This window comes from Copidosoma floridanum, unplaced genomic scaffold, assembly GCF_036245765.1.
Source record: "Copidosoma floridanum isolate Cflo_tuat_1 unplaced genomic scaffold, Cflo_Japanese_pri ptg000021l, whole genome shotgun sequence".
Classification (NCBI taxonomy): Eukaryota; Metazoa; Arthropoda; class Insecta; order Hymenoptera; family Encyrtidae; genus Copidosoma; species Copidosoma floridanum.
Window position 1 is genome coordinate 21463234 of NW_028321898.1, and position 21412 is coordinate 21484645.

At 33.3% G+C, this 21412-nt stretch overlaps 1 protein-coding gene across 1 annotated transcript in view; it reads right to left on the reverse strand.

The window, feature by feature from the left end:
- Positions 1 to 1105: 1105 nt before the first annotated feature.
- Adcy2 (adenylate cyclase type 2 Ac76E) overlaps positions 1106 to 21412 on the reverse strand; it is a 123065-nt gene continuing 102758 nt past the window's right edge. The window contains exons 8-20 of the mRNA XM_089594451.1: positions 19260 to 19387; positions 17382 to 17540; positions 16226 to 16358; positions 15906 to 15973; positions 15371 to 15476; positions 13052 to 13110; positions 11214 to 11384; positions 7418 to 7664; positions 7178 to 7341; positions 6861 to 7098; positions 2199 to 2453; positions 2006 to 2126; positions 1106 to 1918 (exon numbers count right to left, since the gene is read on the reverse strand). Coding sequence (XP_089450577.1) covers positions 1659 to 1918; positions 2006 to 2126; positions 2199 to 2453; positions 6861 to 7098; positions 7178 to 7341; positions 7418 to 7664; positions 11214 to 11384; positions 13052 to 13110; positions 15371 to 15476; positions 15906 to 15973; positions 16226 to 16358; positions 17382 to 17540; positions 19260 to 19387 — 2109 coding nt within the window. The 3' untranslated portion in view covers positions 1106 to 1658. The remainder of the gene's footprint in view (positions 1919 to 2005; positions 2127 to 2198; positions 2454 to 6860; positions 7099 to 7177; positions 7342 to 7417; positions 7665 to 11213; positions 11385 to 13051; positions 13111 to 15370; positions 15477 to 15905; positions 15974 to 16225; positions 16359 to 17381; positions 17541 to 19259; positions 19388 to 21412) is intronic.

A 21412-nucleotide genomic window follows, 5' to 3' on the forward strand; every position in this document is an offset into this window, starting at 1 on the left:
CTGTTGGGTATATAAAGGTCGGTACAGCGAGTTAGATAGTTTATTGGAAAATATCTTTCCATTAAATTTTATCGTAGCTGGAATGTGCTTGAGACAATCGCTTCGCCCTGTAAATAGTACTCAGTAGGATTGATGACCAAGTCGTCTAAGGGGAACTTTGCAAGGGGTCTGCATGAAAGACTCGCATACTTGGGGGGGGGGGATAGGATGGTAATTACGGAAGAGATGAAGGAAGGTAGAAATTAAGGACATAGGATACATAATAACCCTGCAATGGGTATACGTTGGAATCTTAATACAATACAATACAAGATATATTCAACTATGCTTTTTAAATCAATTACATTTTATTGTCATTAAAAATTCTTGTTTTACCCTCTACGATATAACTTTTCGATAACTTATTGTGTCTTCATAAAAGAAGAACAATACACGTTTTTCCACGTATACTTAATAGTTATCTAATAATATCCATTGAGACATGATATGGAAAGATGGCTTAATACGAATGACAGTGGATCATCTGCATACCCTGGTTTACACTTTCAATTGTAAGTATCGAATGAGAAAAATCATGGTTAAACGAAAATATTGTTTATTACGTCAATTTAAATGATGCACGATAAAAACATAGAAAAACTTAAACACTATCTAATCTCTTTATACCCAAATACAATTAGACTACAATGAACTATTAAACGAGCGAAAGTATACATTTGTCATGTACATTAAGTATGCTTTCATAAATTTTATAATGCAGTGACCATTATTTTAACTTTTTTTACTTTGAGCACAACAAATTGACTTGCTCAACATCCTTTTAATTTAATAGTTGATTATCTTTGCTGTCTGTATACACACAAGAGTAACAACTCTTGTCATACTGGCAGTATCGTCACTATTTTGGGAGGGAGCCATCATCAACTTAAAAACCATCTATTACTTAAAAATAGCATAAAAATAGATTTTGGGGGATGTGGGAGACTCTTGTCTACCCAGATTTTATTAAATAAAAATTTCTTAGGAATAACTTAAGTTTTCCTTTATTTTGTGAGGGGGGGAGGCTGTAAGGAACCGTGATAGGGATGTGGAGGCACTTGTTGGGCTGAGAAGGGATTTATAGAATGCACCACATGAAAACTTTCATAATACAGGAGGATACTAATTTATATATTCATGTATATGTATAACAGATTTTTGTCCAGCTGTAAGACATACATTAAGAGCTCGAGTTCAACCCTTATTTTTGTATAAGTCTTAATGGCGTATGAATTATTTTTTATAAGACTTAAGCAAACAAAGTATATTTGACTTTCTACTCTTCGAAAACAATATAAGAGTTTGGCAGAAGATCAGAGGTACTAAGGAGTAGCCGTGTAAAACACTGTTATACTATATTTTACTATATTTTAACAGTAGATTGTCACTTTCATAATTTCTCTCTTATACACTTCCAAGCTATATTTACAAGTATTCATTCAAGCATTTGTCATAAATAAATAATAAATATTATTAACAAAAATTCTACATTTGTAGAAATGAAATTCTGAACAAAACTCAATAAAAGCCGCACAACACGTCAGGCTGCTCTTTAAATGCACATAAGAAAAATAACATTCTTACAGAGCTTTATCTATTTTTGCCAATGATGAAAATTATTAATCTCTCTTGCCGTCAAAGGGTGTTTTTACAAAATAAGTGGTCAGGGTACCCTTGCCCTTCACGTAAGTTGGTCCACGGCAGATAAGTTCGTAGCCAGCGTTCATAAGTACCTTAGCGGTGTCTTCGGTTACTTGGATTCGGCCCATTTCACCGCAACTGTCCATACGAGAAGCTACGTTGACCGTATTGCCCCAGATGTCGTACTGAGGTTTCTGGGCACCAACCACGCCAGCTATTACGGGACCATGATTCAATCCTGAAAAATGAAAAAAATAAGAGTTAATTTCCTTCAACGGTTATGGTTTTTGTGTTTTTTAATTGAATTAAATACACAAACATGTACCTATTCTTAGCTTAAACCGTTGAAACGAATCTTGATTAATTTGGTTGAGCAAAGTCATGAGGGATATTGCAAATTCAACGAGCACGACAACGTTGTGCTCTTGCATTTTATTCAAATTGATCTGAAATTAGGCCAATGATTACTGCTTTTTTTAACCTATTCATGATCATTTGCGTACTTCAATCGTAATTACCAGTCCATCTCCATCTTCTTTTCCTGGACTGAGACCACAGGCAAGCATATAAGTGCTGCCGATTGTCTTGATTTTTTCAATACTCGAATATTTCGGCTTTAGTAGCAATTTGTCAAAATCGCAGATTATCTCGTTCAGCAACCTCAGACACTCAAGTCCTTGTTTGTTGATGTCTGTTTCATCGTAAAATTCTTTGTAGTTTGGTATCGAAGCAAACATTACGGCAATACTACGGTAAGTCTCATGATATAGATCCTAGTAATCAGAAGTAAAAATATAAATATACAGGGTGATCAGTAAGTACTTTAATAAATACTATTATTAATATTATTAGTATTATTATTATTATTATTATTATTATTATTATTACCAATAATATTATAATAGTATAAGAAGTATTACAGTTTATTGTTGAAAGTATAGATCTACTTTCATCAGCTTATATTTTTACAAGAACCACAAGTCTAATCGAGACTATTTTTTAGGCCAGGCGCAAGTTGACATTAGCAATATATACCCCATGGGTGAATATTGAATCATTGCAATGAAAGAATAAAAGAGAATTGCACTGTTTGACACGACAGATAATTTTTTATTCTTACAAGAAAACTCTATTGTGAAAAACTCTTAAAACAGCATAGATGAGCATTCCTTAGCTAATCACTAACATAACAATAGAGTTTTCATTCGAGACTAAAAAATTATTTATGATGACAAACAGTGCTATTCTCTTTTATTCTCTACAGTTTAAAAAAAGATGAATTTCTCGCAAATAGTACTGGCGATTGGTACGCCAAAAAGTATTCAGATAAGTCAGGTAGGGCTGCGTCATAGTTAATAAACTTATTTTCTGGGCTAATTTATCTGTCCTGGAAATTTTACTCACATTCTCTCACGATGAGATGAATACTGGGGTAATACGAACTAAGAACATGCGAGTGTGCGAGTGCGTTACTTTTCCCGGAAAGTTGTGCGCTCTCAGCATGCGCTTAAATAAAGGTGTCACCTAAGAGATTTTGTAGAAAATGTGCCTTTTTTAGTGTCAAAAAAATGAGATAAAGTTTATCAGCAAACTTTTGTCCTGCCATATACTTTTTTTCGTTTTTTTTTTTTTTTAAGTTGAATTTTACGATTTTTTTTATTTTTATTTTTTTTTTGCCGTCTCAAAAGGTTAGAGAGAATCATTTCGAAAAGAAAAATTGTACTTGAATCTTTTATATCAAGTAATTTAGTACTAATTTGGATTTTTCTACGGTATTTGTTTTCTTATTCCTCATAGTTACAATTTAATACATCTAACGCATTGGTCTCAATACTAGACATACTTTTAATTTCTGGTTTGGGGCTTAAGGTAGTTGTTCCCTAAATCAAAAGTATCTAAAAAGGTACAAAATTGTCAGTAAAACTAACATGAGCGTTTAGCAATATGTATAAAAAATTTGAGACCGATGTACTACGTCGTTATTGGAATATCCTCGTCAAAAAATCACTCTTTTAATATTGGTGCAATGGTTTAAACACTACATAACCCCATTATTTTAAAAAGTGTAACTTATAACATACCTATAAATAATTGAAAAACTACTGAAAACTACCTTAGACAGTAGAGAAACACATACACTTTTTTGAGATTTTTTTATACATAGTTTCAAAGTAATAGTAATGAAAAAAGTGCTCTTCGTTTGAATTTGGAAGATAACCAAGTAAATATCGCGTATGTGGCAACATCGCATTGTCACATGAGTACAAGTAGATAGATGTATATGTTTATGTATGTATAAGTATACGCAAAGGCATTCACATTTCACTCTGATATTTTGCATACGGGATGATGTATGTACATTGTATATCTATATACAAGAGCGCGCGGTGGCTCAGTCGGCTAGGTCGTGGATTGACACGCGGGAGACTGTGGGGTTCGATTCCCGGCCTGTGCGACTTTTCGGGCAAGTACCTCTGTGATATTTCACATGTGCTTTTTCACCACGCAATGCTCCTCGAGGAGGGTTTAGGCGACCTCCTCGCAGCAAAATTGCCTAATTCCCCCTACCCCCCTCCCAGTAATGGAGAAGGCCTCCCATCCCTCTTCCTTTCCTTCTCCAAAGTGCTAAGTGCCCATAGTAGTGCCCTTATTAAAAGGAGCCGGACGTAGAGCACTATAATATAAAAAAAAAAAAAAATCTATATACAAGATTGACCTATATATTAGGAAACAACTACTTTAAGTCAAGATTTTCATTTTGGCACATAATGTTATCTTACTAATATATAAAGCAAAGTCGCTAAAACCGTTGTAATCGCTAACCACGAAAACTACTGAACCGATTTTTCTGAAATTTTGCACATTGATTCATGATACTTCCTAGATGGTTTTAGTATAGTTTTTATCTTAAAAAATTTAATAACAATAGCAATGAATAAGCTCAAAGTTTTGCAAAAATACGCCAGCTTTTCACTTTAGTTCAGTAAAATCCGCTAGATGGCGACGACATAAAATCGAGGCTACCTGCAACATAATTAAATAAGTGTGGTTATAATAGGCCGGAGCGTCTCAATAGTGATGTAGTCGAGCTTTGGTTTATTTATTTGGCAGTTCAACAAGCCGTATAGAGAATGCTGACGATAGTCTTGCAGCTGGGTATCCCGGTTACGGACGATACTCTTCTCTATGGGGGAAGGGACCTAGGTGTCCATTCACCCTGAATCTCTACGAGTGCGTTCAAAAAAAAAAATTAATTCCAACCGATGACGTCTCTGGCATAATGCCTGGAGACATATCTAGCCAGAGCATAATCTGCACCAACTCTTCAGAGTTGTGTGGCAGTCCCACCATCCCACCTGGTGCAGTTAGAGAATTTTTGGCTACAAATGTAAGCCAGGGAAAACAGCTCTGAGGGGCACGGGCAGCCACAACGGCTACCTTCTTGGTCGCGTCCCCAACGCGCTTACCCACATGTTCCCGTTCAACGATGAGCGGTTGGTTATCCGGGGAACGACCCGAAGACGAGATATTCTTTGGTCAGCGGCGTACCTCCCTCCATCACACTCTCCGTACATCAAGACTTCCAGGGTAAGAATCAAGCAACCCGTAGCCAGCTCTTCATCATCAGGAATAATTGTAAAGAATAGCCTAGGAGTTTCACCACTGGCGCTTTTTAGGGCCATTATGAGTATTTACGTTCCCTACCTAACCATCAATTTCATCGGTTCTTTTTAGGATCCATCTAAGTGTAAACTACCTTGCCAACAAATACATTTATACTACCATTTCCGGAAGCAATTCGTCGACTAGAAGACTATATTAACTTAAGACGGACACTATTAAGCCAAGTCAGTCATTTACTGGCTGGCGTCGTGAGCGGAGTTGTTTTTCGCAAGGCTGGAAAACCGGTGACCGACGACCCTATACTACCCTCTCGACTCTAAGCATTCTACCAGGAATCACTGATCCTCTCCAAGGTCTGCGTTGGGCAAACCTATAACAGCTATGAAGGAAAAAAAACTTGAGCCAACGGGACAGCCTCCACTGGACAAGTATCACTAACCAATTTCCCCATCTAAGATCACCAAAACAACTGAATCTGCAAATAAAAAAGGTGCTTTAGACACCAACGTCTTCGACGTTATACCGGGAGACGTTGGGAAAGAGCACTACAACTAGCCCCAAAGCTTCGGACTTTGTAATTTTTCTCCCAATCAGTCTGGGTCTTCAACAGCAAGCCAGAGAAGATCACCCTGAGGTATCCAGGCAGTCACAATTGCTGTTAACTGCAGTCAAGAAAGAGTTAACTTAAAAAGCTCACTGGTCTTTTTCAGATCCATCGGACGTCGAACTACCTTGCCAACAAATATATTAGAACTTAACAAAGTTGACAGAAAACAGCTTTTAGGGGTCACAAAAATTTTAAGCATGCCAAAAGTCGCAAGAGGTCGAACTGAAAGAAAAACTTCAAATGTATCTAATGAATAAAATTTTACTTAGGCGTCAAGAAACTGACGCAGAAAATTTATCGAGATTGAAACAGCAGCCTCAAAATCGACAACTAAAGAGTCCATTACGTGAGAGATCAGCTTTTCATTGTACCCTCACAGCAATCTCTGAAATCTTTAAAGATCCTACTTCAGATTTTTAAATAAGTAGAAAATGTATTTGTGTTTTTGTGGCATTAAAAATGTAGGGTTTACGGTCCAGGACTTTGTTGCTCTGGTAATGAAATTGTGAGATAAGAGAAAAAAAAATTTTTTTTTTAATATAAATTTTTTGGGGGTTTAAAATCTTAACAGCTTTAAAAAATAGCCCTTTTCGTGAATTAAAGGGAAGAAACTGTAAATCAACTGCTCCTTATGGCCACCGATTATTTTATGGCATAAAGAACGTACGGTACTTTTCAGCATAATTATTTTTTTAAATTTTTACACCTTATTATTTGATTGAATAAACTATATGGAATCTGAAAAAATATGTTTTTAATAAGAAGATTTTTGTTCTAAGATGTATCAGGAATATGTGTAAAATTTCTAACTGATAATGTTTCACATTACATGTCAACACACTACGGTGTTTTATTAAGTAAGTCTCGGGCGAAGCCGAGACGGGGGGCTGTTTGTTATACAGTGGATAAATTAATTAACCAAATATTATTTTGACTAATGATAACCTACCTGATTTTCTCGGGTGGCAAGGAAGTGGCCAGCTACGTGAGCGGGCAAAAGATTTTCTAGCAGTACCTTGTTGACGCCCCTAATAGTTTCCACTTGTTCCTGCTCAACTTTGAGCTTGTTCTTCCACAAAAAGTCTGTCCGTGATGTGTACTCGATTCTACGATCGAAGACGTGTAATACGAGGATCAAGAGTCCCAGTAGAAAGCCTATCTGGACGAGATAATTCACTTGGTGAAATCTGTAATGAGCAATTACATATAAGTTGTAATTATCTTTTATAGATGTGTAATTATTTGGATGATAGTCAAAATTCTAACTCATTCCTGGGGTCCATGTAATAACTTCGTAGGATCTCAAATTGAGAGAACACAATGAGTAGTGAGATGATGGATAAGGTCATCATGCCGAGCTTTAGAACCGAGCCCACCCTTAAATGTACCCATCCAATAACTAAAGCAATGGCTGCGCACTCAACGTACATCTACAATAGTTCCAGCTTTGTTATGTTTCGAATTTTCAGCTTTTCATTAATAATCGGGAAAAAAATTAACTTATACAGGCGCAATGTTGCTTTCCCACTTAGGTTCAATATCGATCAGAGTGACGATGCTAGAAGTGACGGCCAAATTAACAGTTACGAGATAGACGACGATCCTTATGGCTCGACTAAGAAGTATTCTTTCCTCACTGGTGGCATTAGACTTTCTTGAGTCGACTGTAATTCGGCTCGCCCACCATGAGATGGCTGACAGTATTGAAAGACATATTAAGCCACCCGTGAAGCAGCCATAGACTGTTATGCTCCTGTTTTTATCAAAAATTTAATTATGAATGTTAATGAATGCTGGGAAATAAGTTACTAAAAATTAAAAATACTTCTATTCTGATTACGATAAAATCGAACTTTTTTTTTTTTTGTAACTACAGCTAAGGATTTTAATTTCATAGGAGTAGATATTATAAGGAGTAAAATTTATAACATGCTGCATCAATCTTGCAGATAAAGAAGGTAAATTTGATTACTAGCGAGTTGAACGTAACTTTGTTAAGTCGCTCGTGACTTTGTAAGGACTTTGACTTACACGTGCTCTCACAAGTAAAAACTTTATACTACTCGGTCTTTACAGAGAGCTAATTCAATTTTGGGTTGAAGAAACAACAAACTATAATTGTGATCGAGGAAAAAGCTTATTTAGAGATATTATGTACTACAATTTATTACATGTACTGACTTTTTTATCTACAATGATAAAAATAATGCCCAAACAAAAACAAAAAGTTCGCACATGGTGCACTTCTAGCTAGGACAAGCAGCACAAGTATGTGTGTATATCTTCTTATATTACACAGTGATTTTGGTGGATTTGACAATAAGCCCCCCCCTCCCCACAAACCCACAATGTTGCCCTGCAACCCCCTCCCCCATAAAACAAGAAAAAATTCGTTTAATTTTTCCTATATTTTAATTAGGTTAACTTTTCTAAATCCCCCACTACCCCCATAATAACCCCCACACGATTTTCTAGTTCCCCCACATGCCCTCTACAGAATAAAGGTAAAATCATTTAATTTCTTTTATATTTTCGTTAGGGTCAAATTTTTAGGCCCAGAACTACCCCTAAACCCCCCACGATTTTTTAGTACCCACAGGCTTTCCACAATATATTAGTTTATTATAATTAAATGCAACACCCCGACTCTCCCACCAAATAAAGGAAAATTTGATTAGTTTCTCCCTTATTTTAATTGAGTTAGATTTTCTGATATTTCCTCACTACTCTACCTACAGCATTCACAACCCACTTGAAGATTTACGTTATACATATGTATATTTTGAAAGTTTATAAAAATAAATAATTTTATTTTTTTACACGTGTTTATTACGGTGGTTAGTTTTGTTAAATTAATTCAAAGTCTTTTAACATAGTTTATATTTCTATACGTAATTTTTTTGCATATTTTCACACGTATTGTGATTCTTAAATTTTTAATGAATTGATAATTTATATAACTAAGTAATTATAATTTCATGATGTAATAGAAATGTAATAAGATATCAAACAACTAATAAACTGATTCAAAATGAACTTTGTGATCCTCGCCAGTATCCCTACCTGCTACGAGAAGACAGACATCCTCTATCTTTCTTTAATGAATTATAATAATCATGATACTTCAGTAAACTTTCCCTTCTGCCTTTTACTTATACTTTCCACGACGAACAATAAAAATATAATAAACTAAATGAAACTTGATATAATAATACATGATATTAATTTAAAAACTTTTTTTGGATGTATTTATTTTTGTAAAAAAAAAAAAAAAAAATTCAACGGAAAATTAATAAAGAAGCTTAACTTAGTAAATTAAACTTGTAATATAGCATAAAAAAATATTGAGATAATTAATTTTAATGTAATTGTTGTTTTATTATACTGAAAATAAGATTAGAGATTAGAGATTAATCATAAAAATTTGTTTTAGTATATCATAAAACTAAATTAAAATAATTATTTTTTAGATATTAATAACTACTTTTATGTATATATATATATATATATATATATATATTAAAATCTTTATATTTTTTGAATTTTTTATAAAAACTAAATATTTCAGAATGATCATAAAATTTTTTTTATCGTGTCCCAAAACAAAATTAGAATACTTATCCTTAAAATTTTTACAATTATTATTCTACAATAGAAATATCGTAGAATCTTTGTAATATTAAATAATTAATATCCTATAATTAAGTCAAAAACAAAAATTTTTCCAAATTACATTTTCTAATTCTGATTTATTATTGCTGTCAGTTTGAAAAAATATCCCATCTTCATTTTTTCATCCTGATAGAGCGACGTACAAATGACCGTGTAAGGATAAATTTTTTTATCGCAGGAGGCGAGCGCTACTAGTATATAATAATTATATATGACACATGAGATCTGAGACATTTTTTATTTTTATTTCTTAGATGTGTAACATACTATTTTGACCCTAAAGAAAAAAATGATTGGTCAGTGTTAAGTGTACGCTAGCACAAAATAGAACTTAGCACTCTTTGCTAGAATAAAATTTTTGCAATAGCGTGCGGAAAATTGGTGTTTTTCGCACTATTTTTAGTATGGAAAATCGATTTTCGTGCATAGTGTACGGAAAAAGTGTGCGGCAAAAATTTTTCGTACAGTGTGTGAAAATAGTATATTACGCTCCTAGTAAGCGAGGTTAAGAATGTCTTATATTTCACGTAAGTAAACGCCCGAGGCGAAGCCGTGGGTGGTTAACGTGAAATCTAATGCATTTCTTAACCTCCGGAGGTGGTGCGTACTCTGTTTTTCATCAATCCTGCGCCGAGAAAAGGAATTTTCGTCACGCGAAGCTTCGAATTCATTCACGTGAAATCTAAGACATTCTTAACCTCCCTCACTAGGTGCGTAACATACTATTGCCGCATAGTGTGCGGAAAAGATATGTGGCAAAGGTTTTTCCGCACATCGGAAATAGTATATTACTCACCTAGGGAGGAAAAATAAAGAATGTCTCAGATTGCAGGCAATTGACGCCCGAGGCGAAGCCGAGGGCAATAAGCATGCGATCTGAGGTATTCTTTGTTTCCTCCGGTGGGTTGTATACGATTTTTCATCAATCCTGCGCTGAGAGAAGGGATTTTCGTTCCGCGAAGCGCGACGAAAGTTTCTACTTTTGGCGCAGTATGATGAAAAAATTTTTCTACATACCAGAAATCTCGTGGGGAATGAATTAAGATACCGTGTGTGTACAACTATCACAACCCTACCTGGTGTAAGTCTCAACTCTCAACTAAAATTTCTTCTTAATGACTTTTTTTGTTAATTCCATTAAACTATATCCTATTATAATTTTAGAACTTTTCATTGGGAACCACAATCCCATTGTGTGGATGTGGGGACCTTTAACAAAATTGATTACAGTTGTAAAATTCTTTAAAAATGTTCTGTTTAAGTAATTCAAAGTTTATTTTCTAAAATAAAATTTCAATTTAATCCAATTTCTGTTTTTATATTTGAGGCATAAATTTACTTTTTTTTTTTTTTTGAACGATCATTTGATATTTCTGCACGTACTACGCACTCGTGTGCTCAACTGGCACTCGTTCCCGTCAACTCCAGCCACTTGTGCGAGTCAATCACGACTCGTGCGGGAAATCGTCTTTTCCACACTTGTTACATAAATAACTATTCCAACTCGGGCACAAACGTTCACCCACCGTTCCCTTTGGTTGCATTAGCCGTAGTTTACGATAAGGGTACGAAACTTAGTATGTTATAAATTTAACTTTTAATCCTAGATGATTAATAACGGTTCACTTACCCGGGCAGGTAGATGATCTGCACGAAGAACATGAGCAGATAAAGGAGGGCGGAAGTAAAAACGTACCAAGGGTATTGTTCGTCCTTTTGCTCACGGTAGCGGCGCTCCTGTACAGAATCCTCAAACCAATAGGTCAAGCTTGATATGCCTTCCCGACTACCACACCAATGTCTGAAAAATTACATTTTGATATCTTATTCAGAGTGTTGATATTGTACGACTATTATTAATTTAAATTGACAAGGGTAAACAACACATCTCATCACATTATTTTTTATTTAATTTTTTTACTTGACGTGTTTAATATGAAAAAATATTCATTGTTATCATACTCTTTTGTAATCATATACTATGTACGAAAAATTTTATAAAAAAATGTTGTTGGTTTTAAAAAGATTTAACCTGAGACACAAATACATACAGTGAATTGCCTAGAAATGGAAATTGTAAGATAGTTATAGATAGATATTTTACTTCAGTTGAATTGAGTCTCTAATGTAAAAAGTGGAAAATGTAATATCACATTTTCAGTGAATGAGATATACTTGACTTGGAACCACGACGACAGTGATACTAACAAAGAGTGAGGCATATTAAGAGAAAGTTAGATGTTAATTCGATTGAGATACTTGGGCTACATGTAAAGTTCCTGATAAAAAGTCGTTAATACTATAAAACATCAACTATAAGTAGAACTGTTATAAATATATATTTACAGTACCAGAGAAGTTTCTTGGGGTGTATTCGGAAATGATGTTTTGGTCAGCTCTTAGGTTGGTATCTACTCCTACCTCTACTTAACTAACCGAGCGTGTGTTCAGGCACTGTAAACACCATTTACTCAATCAACTGATATTGGGGCAAGTTCGCAGACGATGTAGTACAGAAAATATTCAATTTCATTATTTATTTTAAGGTCGTGTTTCATTAAACAGATAATACGAGTACGACTTCACTTCTACAGTAGAAGTTCTACTCCAAAACTGGCTGCAAAATCAGCTGATTGAGTAAACGGTGTTTACAGTGCCTAAACAGACGCTCAGTTAGTTAAGTAGAGGTAGGAGTAGATACCAACCTAAGAGCTGACCAAAACATCATTTCCGAATACACCCTTGGACCCAGATACACAAGAATAGAAAGTTAGGTACTTAATAAAAGGTAAATACAGATATAGCTATACGTGGAATGGAAAAACCGGTAAGAATACAATTGTACACTACAATGCATAGGGGATATAAAATTATACTCAGTGACTCAAAAATATGGTTATGACAATATAATGAAAGATAAACTAAAGACAACGTTAAGAATGTTAGTATACAGGAACAAACAGTTTCAAACAAAAACTTAATGACCGAGTCATACATTAAATTTAACTATATGCTCGAGTCATAAGCCGAAAACATGACATACAGATAGAGATAAAGTTATTGGGGTCAAGAAACAAAGATAAACAAATTAAATGAGATAGGCAAAAGCTTGGGTTCATGATTTATTGACGGTCCGTGCATAAGCACACGATCAGTAAGAGCTAATCAAGAAATTAGAATAAAAACTCCAAAAATGTCAGATGTTTGTTGAGCAACGTTTCGTTGGTCTTAAGATGCCAACCTCATCAGGCTCAGTCTATATCGCTATGACGATCGTTACAAACTCAGAGTCTTTAACACTTACCGTCAATAAATCATGGAAACCACAGAGAGCAGAACTGCATGTTTAACAACCAAGATAAAAGCTTGAGTTGTTTTAAACTCTGTCAAATGGAAGTTTTAAAGCAACTCTATCAGTCGCCAAGCATAATTTGTTAAATTGTATACTTTCTATGTTAGTATACTTACTTTACGTCGAAACATGAGGCGTTATTCGTTAACAAATTGGATTCGATCATTGCTATACTCTGCAAGAACATCCATTATGTAGTTTATCTTCCTTGGTAAAAAACTTTGTATCAGTAAAAAAATTTTCCTACAAAATTAATGAGTTTGATCTCTATAGCTTATGATGTATATCTACGTATGTAAACTAAAGTTTAAACACTTTAAACTTGTATAAAATAAGACAAACATAAGGGCACATTTAAATGTTATGAATGTTGAAAGGATAAACGTTGACGTTTAGAAAAATTCAAATTTTGAAAAACAGATTTATTAACCAGTCTAGTTCTCCGAGGCCACTAAATTGGCCATCTAGAGACAAAAACTTTTTTAATCAACAAACCAATACATACAAAATACTGCCTAATAGAAAATATAGGAAAGTTTACTTGGAATTTGTACACTTCATCATTTTTTTTCAAGATACAAAATAAAAAGTAAGTATCCTGCGGCTTCAAATCAATAATTTGTAAAACTTAATCTATCAGAATTATAGTAAGTACAGTCGATATAATTGAATTTGATAAAAATTTAGTTTCGTTAATGGCTAAATTTTTCAATAGAGACCAAAAAAATTTCCAAGGAAGTTTCTCATATAGAATATATTTTTTTAGTTTCGAATATTTTTTTTACAAATTATACGTAATACTAGATTTGTATTGCACAGATATTTCAAGTTCCGATTGTTATTCTTGTTATCCAAACTATGTATGCAATAAACGTATAACAATATTTTACACAATGATTAATACATATTATTTCACGGTTAATAGCAGTTGTGCAATGTAAGGAGGCTCATACCTTATTTTTTAGACTTAAAAAAATAAAAATCTGTTGGAAATTTTAAATAATTCTGTTTTTTTTTTTTCTTTTGGATGTGTCATTTTTTATAAATAATATGTGTATGAGTTGTACGAACTTTTATATAGTGATATTGAGTAAAAAACTTTATATAATCAATCTCGTAAAAATGTGTCGTGTCGCACGGACATAACGTATCACTGGGAAAAAGTTGGGTGGACCAACTTCTCAACTTTGCTGTGAACAGCGCCCTATATATTTATCGAAATATGAGACAGTGCTTTTGTCATATGCATTCGATATACAGTAATACATTACTTGTTCCCGTTTTAATTTATATTATTTAATAATGATTTCTAGCCAATATTTATCGAGATACAAATATGTTTCAAACCGTACAAACATTGTTTTATTAGTAATTCGTTATGACAATCTTAATAAATTATACGTAAAAACTACAGTTTCCTGTAAGAGCTTATATTGTGATTTCTAGCTTTGGAGATCAAAAAGTTAACCGATAAAAAACTACTGCTAAATTTATGCTGAAAATCTAGGTAATTCTACCTATAAATTTCATCTCCTATGATACTCCATTTATGATAACTATGAGCGTTTTTAATATCGATGTATCTTTTGTAGTATTGATTCAATTACCCTAAAAATTTGTATAAGTCCATCTTTATAAATACAAGAACAATTTGTTTGCCAAAAAATCTTTCTACTAGAAACCACCTTACTCGTTTTTTTTTCCGATTGTTCTAAATAAATGTAATCTTCACTCTTATGTAAAATTCATTTTATTAAATTCAAACTTTACTACCGTAGCCGAGTAATTAGCATCGCCACTAGTTAATTACTTAATTAACTATATCGTATTGATTTCTGCATTTTTTAGAAAGATATGACAAGCTTAATTCAAAGAAGCTTATGATTGATGTTTCATAATTAAAATTCCTATCCATTCCCATTTTTTATTTATTTTTTTTCTCAAAAACTAATGATTGGATTAAACAACCGTTCATTAAAGTTGCATTATTTCACTTTCTATAGGGCAGTATTTTTTATACAATTCGTTGATTTTTAAAATTTTAGGTATCTTATAATAAAGCCTCTGACTTGGCTAGTTTCTCGATGTATATGTTTAATTTGGAACTCCAAGAGGTAATTTACCGATACATCATGCTAAGATCGTTTTTTAATCCATCCAATTCCTATCTCTAATCACAATTTATACCTATCAATCAATTCACGAGAAGACTTGATTGCTATTTAAAAATTATATTAAAACCATCCTGAAACTTGTCATTCATAATAATAGTAAATACAAAAAATGCATTTCTAACTGTTGCATAATTTTTTCTTTACTGAATCTTTTTCTGTTTGATTGAGAAATTGCATTTAAAATACCGATTCATCTCATCGTGAATTTCAATGTTCATGAAAATTCGTAAACTATTGTAAAAACTTTTCATCATTACTTACTGTAAGGCCTATATTTTTTGCCAGCGTCGTCTCCGTAATATTAGCAAAGGGCTTGTCTGCACCCCAGCACTCTACATACTTGGTCATTTTACTGCTCGGTCTGGATCTGTAATACATTAAATTACATTTAATGATAATTCTTTAGACCTGACTCGCCACTTGAATTTTTGTATAAAAATTACAAAATGGCATTAATTTAATCAACTCTAAAACCAAATAGAAATATCCAAGTAAAATCATAAAAAGTACTAAACCTCGAGCAAAGATGTAATATAAATAAATTCAGTTCAAAAGTCCGTCTAACGAAGCTTCAACTCTAAGTAAAAGCTTGCACGCTTTTAAACAAAAATCACCTTAAAGAGCTTCACAACTTTAACTTTTCACTTCCTCATCATTTGGTATAAAAAAAAAAAAAAAAAAAAAGTAGTGTGTAGACCCAAGAAGCAAAAACAGCTTCTCCGCAGATCTTGCCACAACATGCACTTAGTATAGAACGCTTTCGTACCAGTGATAAAGGATAAAAACTTAGTTTTACCTCGAGGGTATGTGTTCCGGACGCTGCAGTGCCTTGACGTTCCCCAGCCCGCTTTCCTCTTTGCTTTTCTGCGCAAAAGAAAAAAAGTAAAATTATTAGCAACATATCTGCAAGAGACATATAATATCATTTAAGATCATTAGCTAAAATAAACTTGTTTTGATGAGAACCCAGAAAATAGATGTTATTTTATTAATATCGTACATTTTCCTTTGATCTATGCGTTATACTTATAGGGAAACTCTGTTCTTATCATTCTCGAGTAAATGATTTCATTAAAGAAAATGGTATATGTCTCACACATGTATGTATACACGTACCTTTGGAGGAATGATGAGAAAAGTTTCAACGCTATGCTCGGACAGGTAAGCATCTCGCGAACCTCCGTTTCCGGGCTCCACTTCAAAGCGATTGCTCAGTTGCAGTAATGTCGCCTTTGTCACATGAACCCGCCTATAATTTTATAATCAGCCACGATTGCATTATAATAACTTATTTTGTTTTCCTAAAAATTAAAGAAGTTTATTTTCTGTAAAATAAGAGCCATTTTAACTTCACGTCTTTCGAATATTCTTCTATTCTTAATTTATTAAAAACCCTTAAATACCATAAGTGAGAGATTTTCGAGATTTGAAAAAAGATTTGGAAAAGTTTCGGGAAGAAATCAGAATATTCTAAAGTCATTTTCATTTTTATAATTTTATGTTTTATCATTTTCAATCTTTCAAAAAGTTTGTCTGCAAAATTATTTTGCAACTGTAGATAAGCCGTGATGAGCCAGTAAGTTAAATTGACGTAACTTGATCTGTATTCTACATTGACAATGGTCGATGGAAAAAATTTGATGACGCAAAAATTTAGTACTGTACGCGACATTAAACCATGAATCACGATGAATATTATTTTCATGCTTGTTTGTTGAAAAAAAAATGTTACCGCTCATCTCAAGTTAAATTAAAAATAGACTGCAAAATTACACACGCCCAACGACTAACGGACAAAAAGCAAATTAAATAAAAACTCCTCGTAATAAACGACTCGTGTATCAATATTTATGTACACAACGTCTGCATACATACACGAGATTAGATAAGTTATCGAGTGTATAACGTATAATCACTTAAACGTCAAGCTTTGAAGCTTCCAAAACCACATACTGCATCGGCTAATCTGGCGCCATAAGATTCGAAAACTGGATTTGAATACGTTCCACTTCCACAAAGTGTAATTCGATTTACCACGTGCACTTTGTGGTACACGGAGACTACAGCAACCGCATAGCGCGGAGGGTGAGAGATGTATTGAGCGACTAAATTAACACTCGCTCGCTCTCTCCGCGCGCACAATTAACAGGCGTACGTCTACAGCCGCGTGCACACGTATGTATATCACGCGTTTGTTTGTATACATGCGTTCATTTTCGATTGAGAGATGAATGTGGGCGGGTGTGTTGTACACACATATGAACGCACTGACCCCGGCATACCGCCGCTTTCCATGTGATTGGCCAGAGTGACGTCGTCGCTCCAGACGTCGAACTGCCATTTCCGCAGACCGAGAACGCCGCAGAGGACGTTTCCCGTGTGGATGCCGATTCTCATGTCCACGTTGAATCCAGCCGCCTCCCTCACGAACCTGGACACAAGTATATGCATTTTATGCCTCTAACGAATGTTTTCGACGTTATTGTGGATCAAATGTTTTTTATAGCAAACAAAATCAACTATGACAATAATAATCATTTCAATAAAATCCATTCTGCTATGTTAATAATGTAATCACAGCCAAGTTTCCTAATGGTATATAGTGTTTTGGGAAATGGGTGCCAACTTCATTAGGAAATTCCTTTATCAATGTCGATGTAAGTTATCGACCGCAACATCGCTTTTGGTGACGTTAAGGTGAATTAGAACTCCATGGCAGTAATATGTATGTTCATGTACGCTTTCATGAATACGCGTGTGTAAGTAGCTATATAACATATGACAGGTAATATACATATCACCTCATCATACTATATATGGGTCATTGTAAAAAAACTTGGGCTTTTCATGTCCTTGCTCTTTATGAACAGTTAAATTGTTAAAATAATATTTATACATGAAAATTTTATTGAACGTAAAGTAAATCTAGAATCAGGTATGATTTGCAAACTTGATCAAAGAATGTTATGTTAAAATGTCATTACCGTAACCTGTCTCCGATAAGAATTCCACATTTTCTACCTTCATAAAGAGAAAATTTCGATTAATTTAATGTTTTATGCCGAGATATCTTAAAGTTAAGTCACATACCTACTCAACTGTACGGAAAAAATATTCTTAAAAAATTTTTCATAGTACATAATATTGTCTCTCTATTTTGTTAATTTTAAACTTCCCGTGCAAATTCTTACTGTACAATCGCAATCGCTTTTTTGACATCAGTGAGGTCGTAACTGACGTTATCTACCCTTATTGTTTGGACTATGTTTACGAACCTGCAAAGTGATTAAAAATTTGAAAAGTTCTTTTTTGCGACAATCGTTTTTTTCGTGCAATTGAAAAAATAATGAAATCAGTCATTACTTTAACCAGCTGTATCTCGTCGTCAAGGTGCACGTACGTATTTCAAGTGGTGAGAACTCGAATTAAATGGTAAGTACAAGTTATAAATGTGAGGAAAATATTTTAAAATAGTTATTTGGTTAAGAAATCCATTTTTTAAGACGATTTGTCATCACCGTAACCATAAAAAATGAATTTTACTGTTAATTATTTAAACAGATATAGTTTTTTGCGTAGGTAACAGATTTAAGGATTGATACTGGCCCCGGGCTTGGGAAAAAAGAATACGAAGTTTCTTAAAATTGAAAAATTTCGAAGTTAATGAAGAAAGAAAATCAAAAGTAAAAAAAGTGAAACATTAAACTACTGATAGAATAAATAAATACAAAGTTTTAGAGAAAAAAATATAAAATAAGCCGAAAATAGAGAAAAAGGAAAAAAGTAACGTAATATATTTGAGGAAAATTCTAAAAAACATCAAAATTATCTCTTAATTCTAAAAATGTGTGTTATTACCGCAACCACCAAAAATCTGAAATGTGTACGTATTCAGAGGTGCTTACGTATGTAGGAGGTGCCACTACTTTTTTCTCTTATTTTTTACCTTACAAATCATAATAGAGCGAGAAAAAGTGATAATTACACTAATTTTGTCTGGGGTCAAAATGGCTCTTTAATCGCCCAAGTTTTTTTACAATGACCCATATACTAAACATCTTGGAAAGAAAACATGATGGAAATAAAAGTAGGTCGTTTTCAACTGTTAGGACGTATAATGAGTATAGTTTCATATACAGCAACACAATACCGTATGGCTTCGATCATCTGCAGGCCCATGTTGACGCAGTTGTAGGCGTGATTGGGTCGTGAGACTGGCAGCCCTGAGACGCAGTAGTAACAGTCACCGAGGATCTTTATTCTCATGCATTGATTGTCCTGGAAATTGAAAAGAAAAAGCATCCACCATTTAATTGGCACAAAGCTTTCAGAAACTTTTGTTTACAACTATTTTCGTTTAACTTTTATTGATCATCCTCATTTTTTTAAACTCTATTTTTTTGTAGGCATCATCATACAGTTAGCCTTCATCCCATGTTTCATTATATACTTTAAAATTCGCAGTTTGTTCAGTTTTTATTTATGACCATATTCAAAAAATGTCTATGAGCCTCATTCCTTTCTTTTATTTTTAGACCAAACAGTTACACATACATCAATAGTTTATGATGTGTTTTTCAACATGTTTTTCATCTTTTGGATAAGACTGTCCAAAAAAATTTTTGTTCGCCATTCAGTTAATCGGAAAGGGTGATTTTTAATCTACAAGATTATTTTAAAACATAAGTAATGTCGATTATTTTTTAGAAAAAGTCTAATATGCTTACACTACTCGTTGTCAATGTAGAGAAAAAACAGTTCAATTATCAGAAAAATGAACAGCCAAGACGAAAAGCTGAGACTTAAATAATCACTCATCGTAGTATTGACCGCGACCGATGCTGTTAAACATCACTAATCAACAAATCAGTAACTCTACCGCTGAGACACTGTAATGTTGAATAAATTCGATATACGTATGCATGAAGACAACTAATGCTGCAGTGGCGTCTATTTTCAGTATGAGCGTGATATTTCTCAATACACACTACATAAAACTGAAGAAAAATACTCTGCATGATTTATAGGAGTGATATAGCTTTATGCTATTACTGTTACGATACAAATATTTTACTTTAAAGTAATTCTCGTGTATGCATAACTCATATGATAGAAAACCAAAAAAAATGGAGCTGAGTAACCTTACGTTGTTGTAAGTGTGACTTTTAATTGTGTCTGTATCTTATCTTTGTACCTGTCTCTATATAACAGTGAGACTTATGCATTATGACTTTCAAAAGGACACATGTTAACGCACATTGTTATCAAAATGGATAATAATTAGCCTACCACAAGGTAGCTTTAATTCTATCAGATATCTTGGGACCCAACTTATTTGTTTATTTAGAAATTTTTTATACTTTTTAACTTTTGTATTAATCTTACAAGAAAAAGAAAGTAAATTTTTAGGTGGTTATATTGTAACTTTTGATGCAAAAAATAAAATTGCTTTCTAATGCCCTCTTTCATATCTAAAATCTGCTAATAAATCTAATAGACGACCTTAATTCTAAATATCTAATGGTTGACATATACAACTGTCATAAAAATTATTTATATGAGTTTACCACTACTAAAATCAATGAAAAGTATAAAAGAAGCACGCACAATCAGTTCCAATACACCAGATGATGTTTGGCAAAAAATTAAAGAACTGTACAATTTTTTTAAAAACAATCCTTATAGTTACTCAAAATTACGTCAGATAGATAGTTATATAGATGGCATAGACAATGTTTTTTGATTATTAATGTGATTTTTTTTGCATATTAATGCATATTTATGTATTGTTTTGTGCATGGGTTAACATTCTTTCTTGCATATTTGCATGCATATTACGCCGGTTTGATTATGGGTATAATACGGACCTTAATCATAATAAGAAGAGCGAAATAGTGAATACTTTCAGTGATAGAGATCAACGTTTAGGCAAACAGAGTGACTGACATAACTTTTTTTCTTTTAAGGAGACTGAATATGGAAATATCAGGGATCAGGTTCACTTTGCACACTCATGAATAATATTTTCTAGTGATACATAACCAGAATCTTTTTATTTCATACAAAGTATTTACAAATCATAAAATTTTTTTCATTTCGCAGTACATTAATTTAATACATTTATTTTTAAAATTGCTTTGTGTGCTTTGATTATTTTGTTATTCGATTTGATTTACATTTACGAGTATTTTTCTATTTCATTATTCAATTTTAATATAAAACCAAACCAAATATCTTTCCTGCATTTTCTACCATGTCAAGAGTGAGAAAAATTAATTTTTTTGCTATCCGTTATTCGGATCC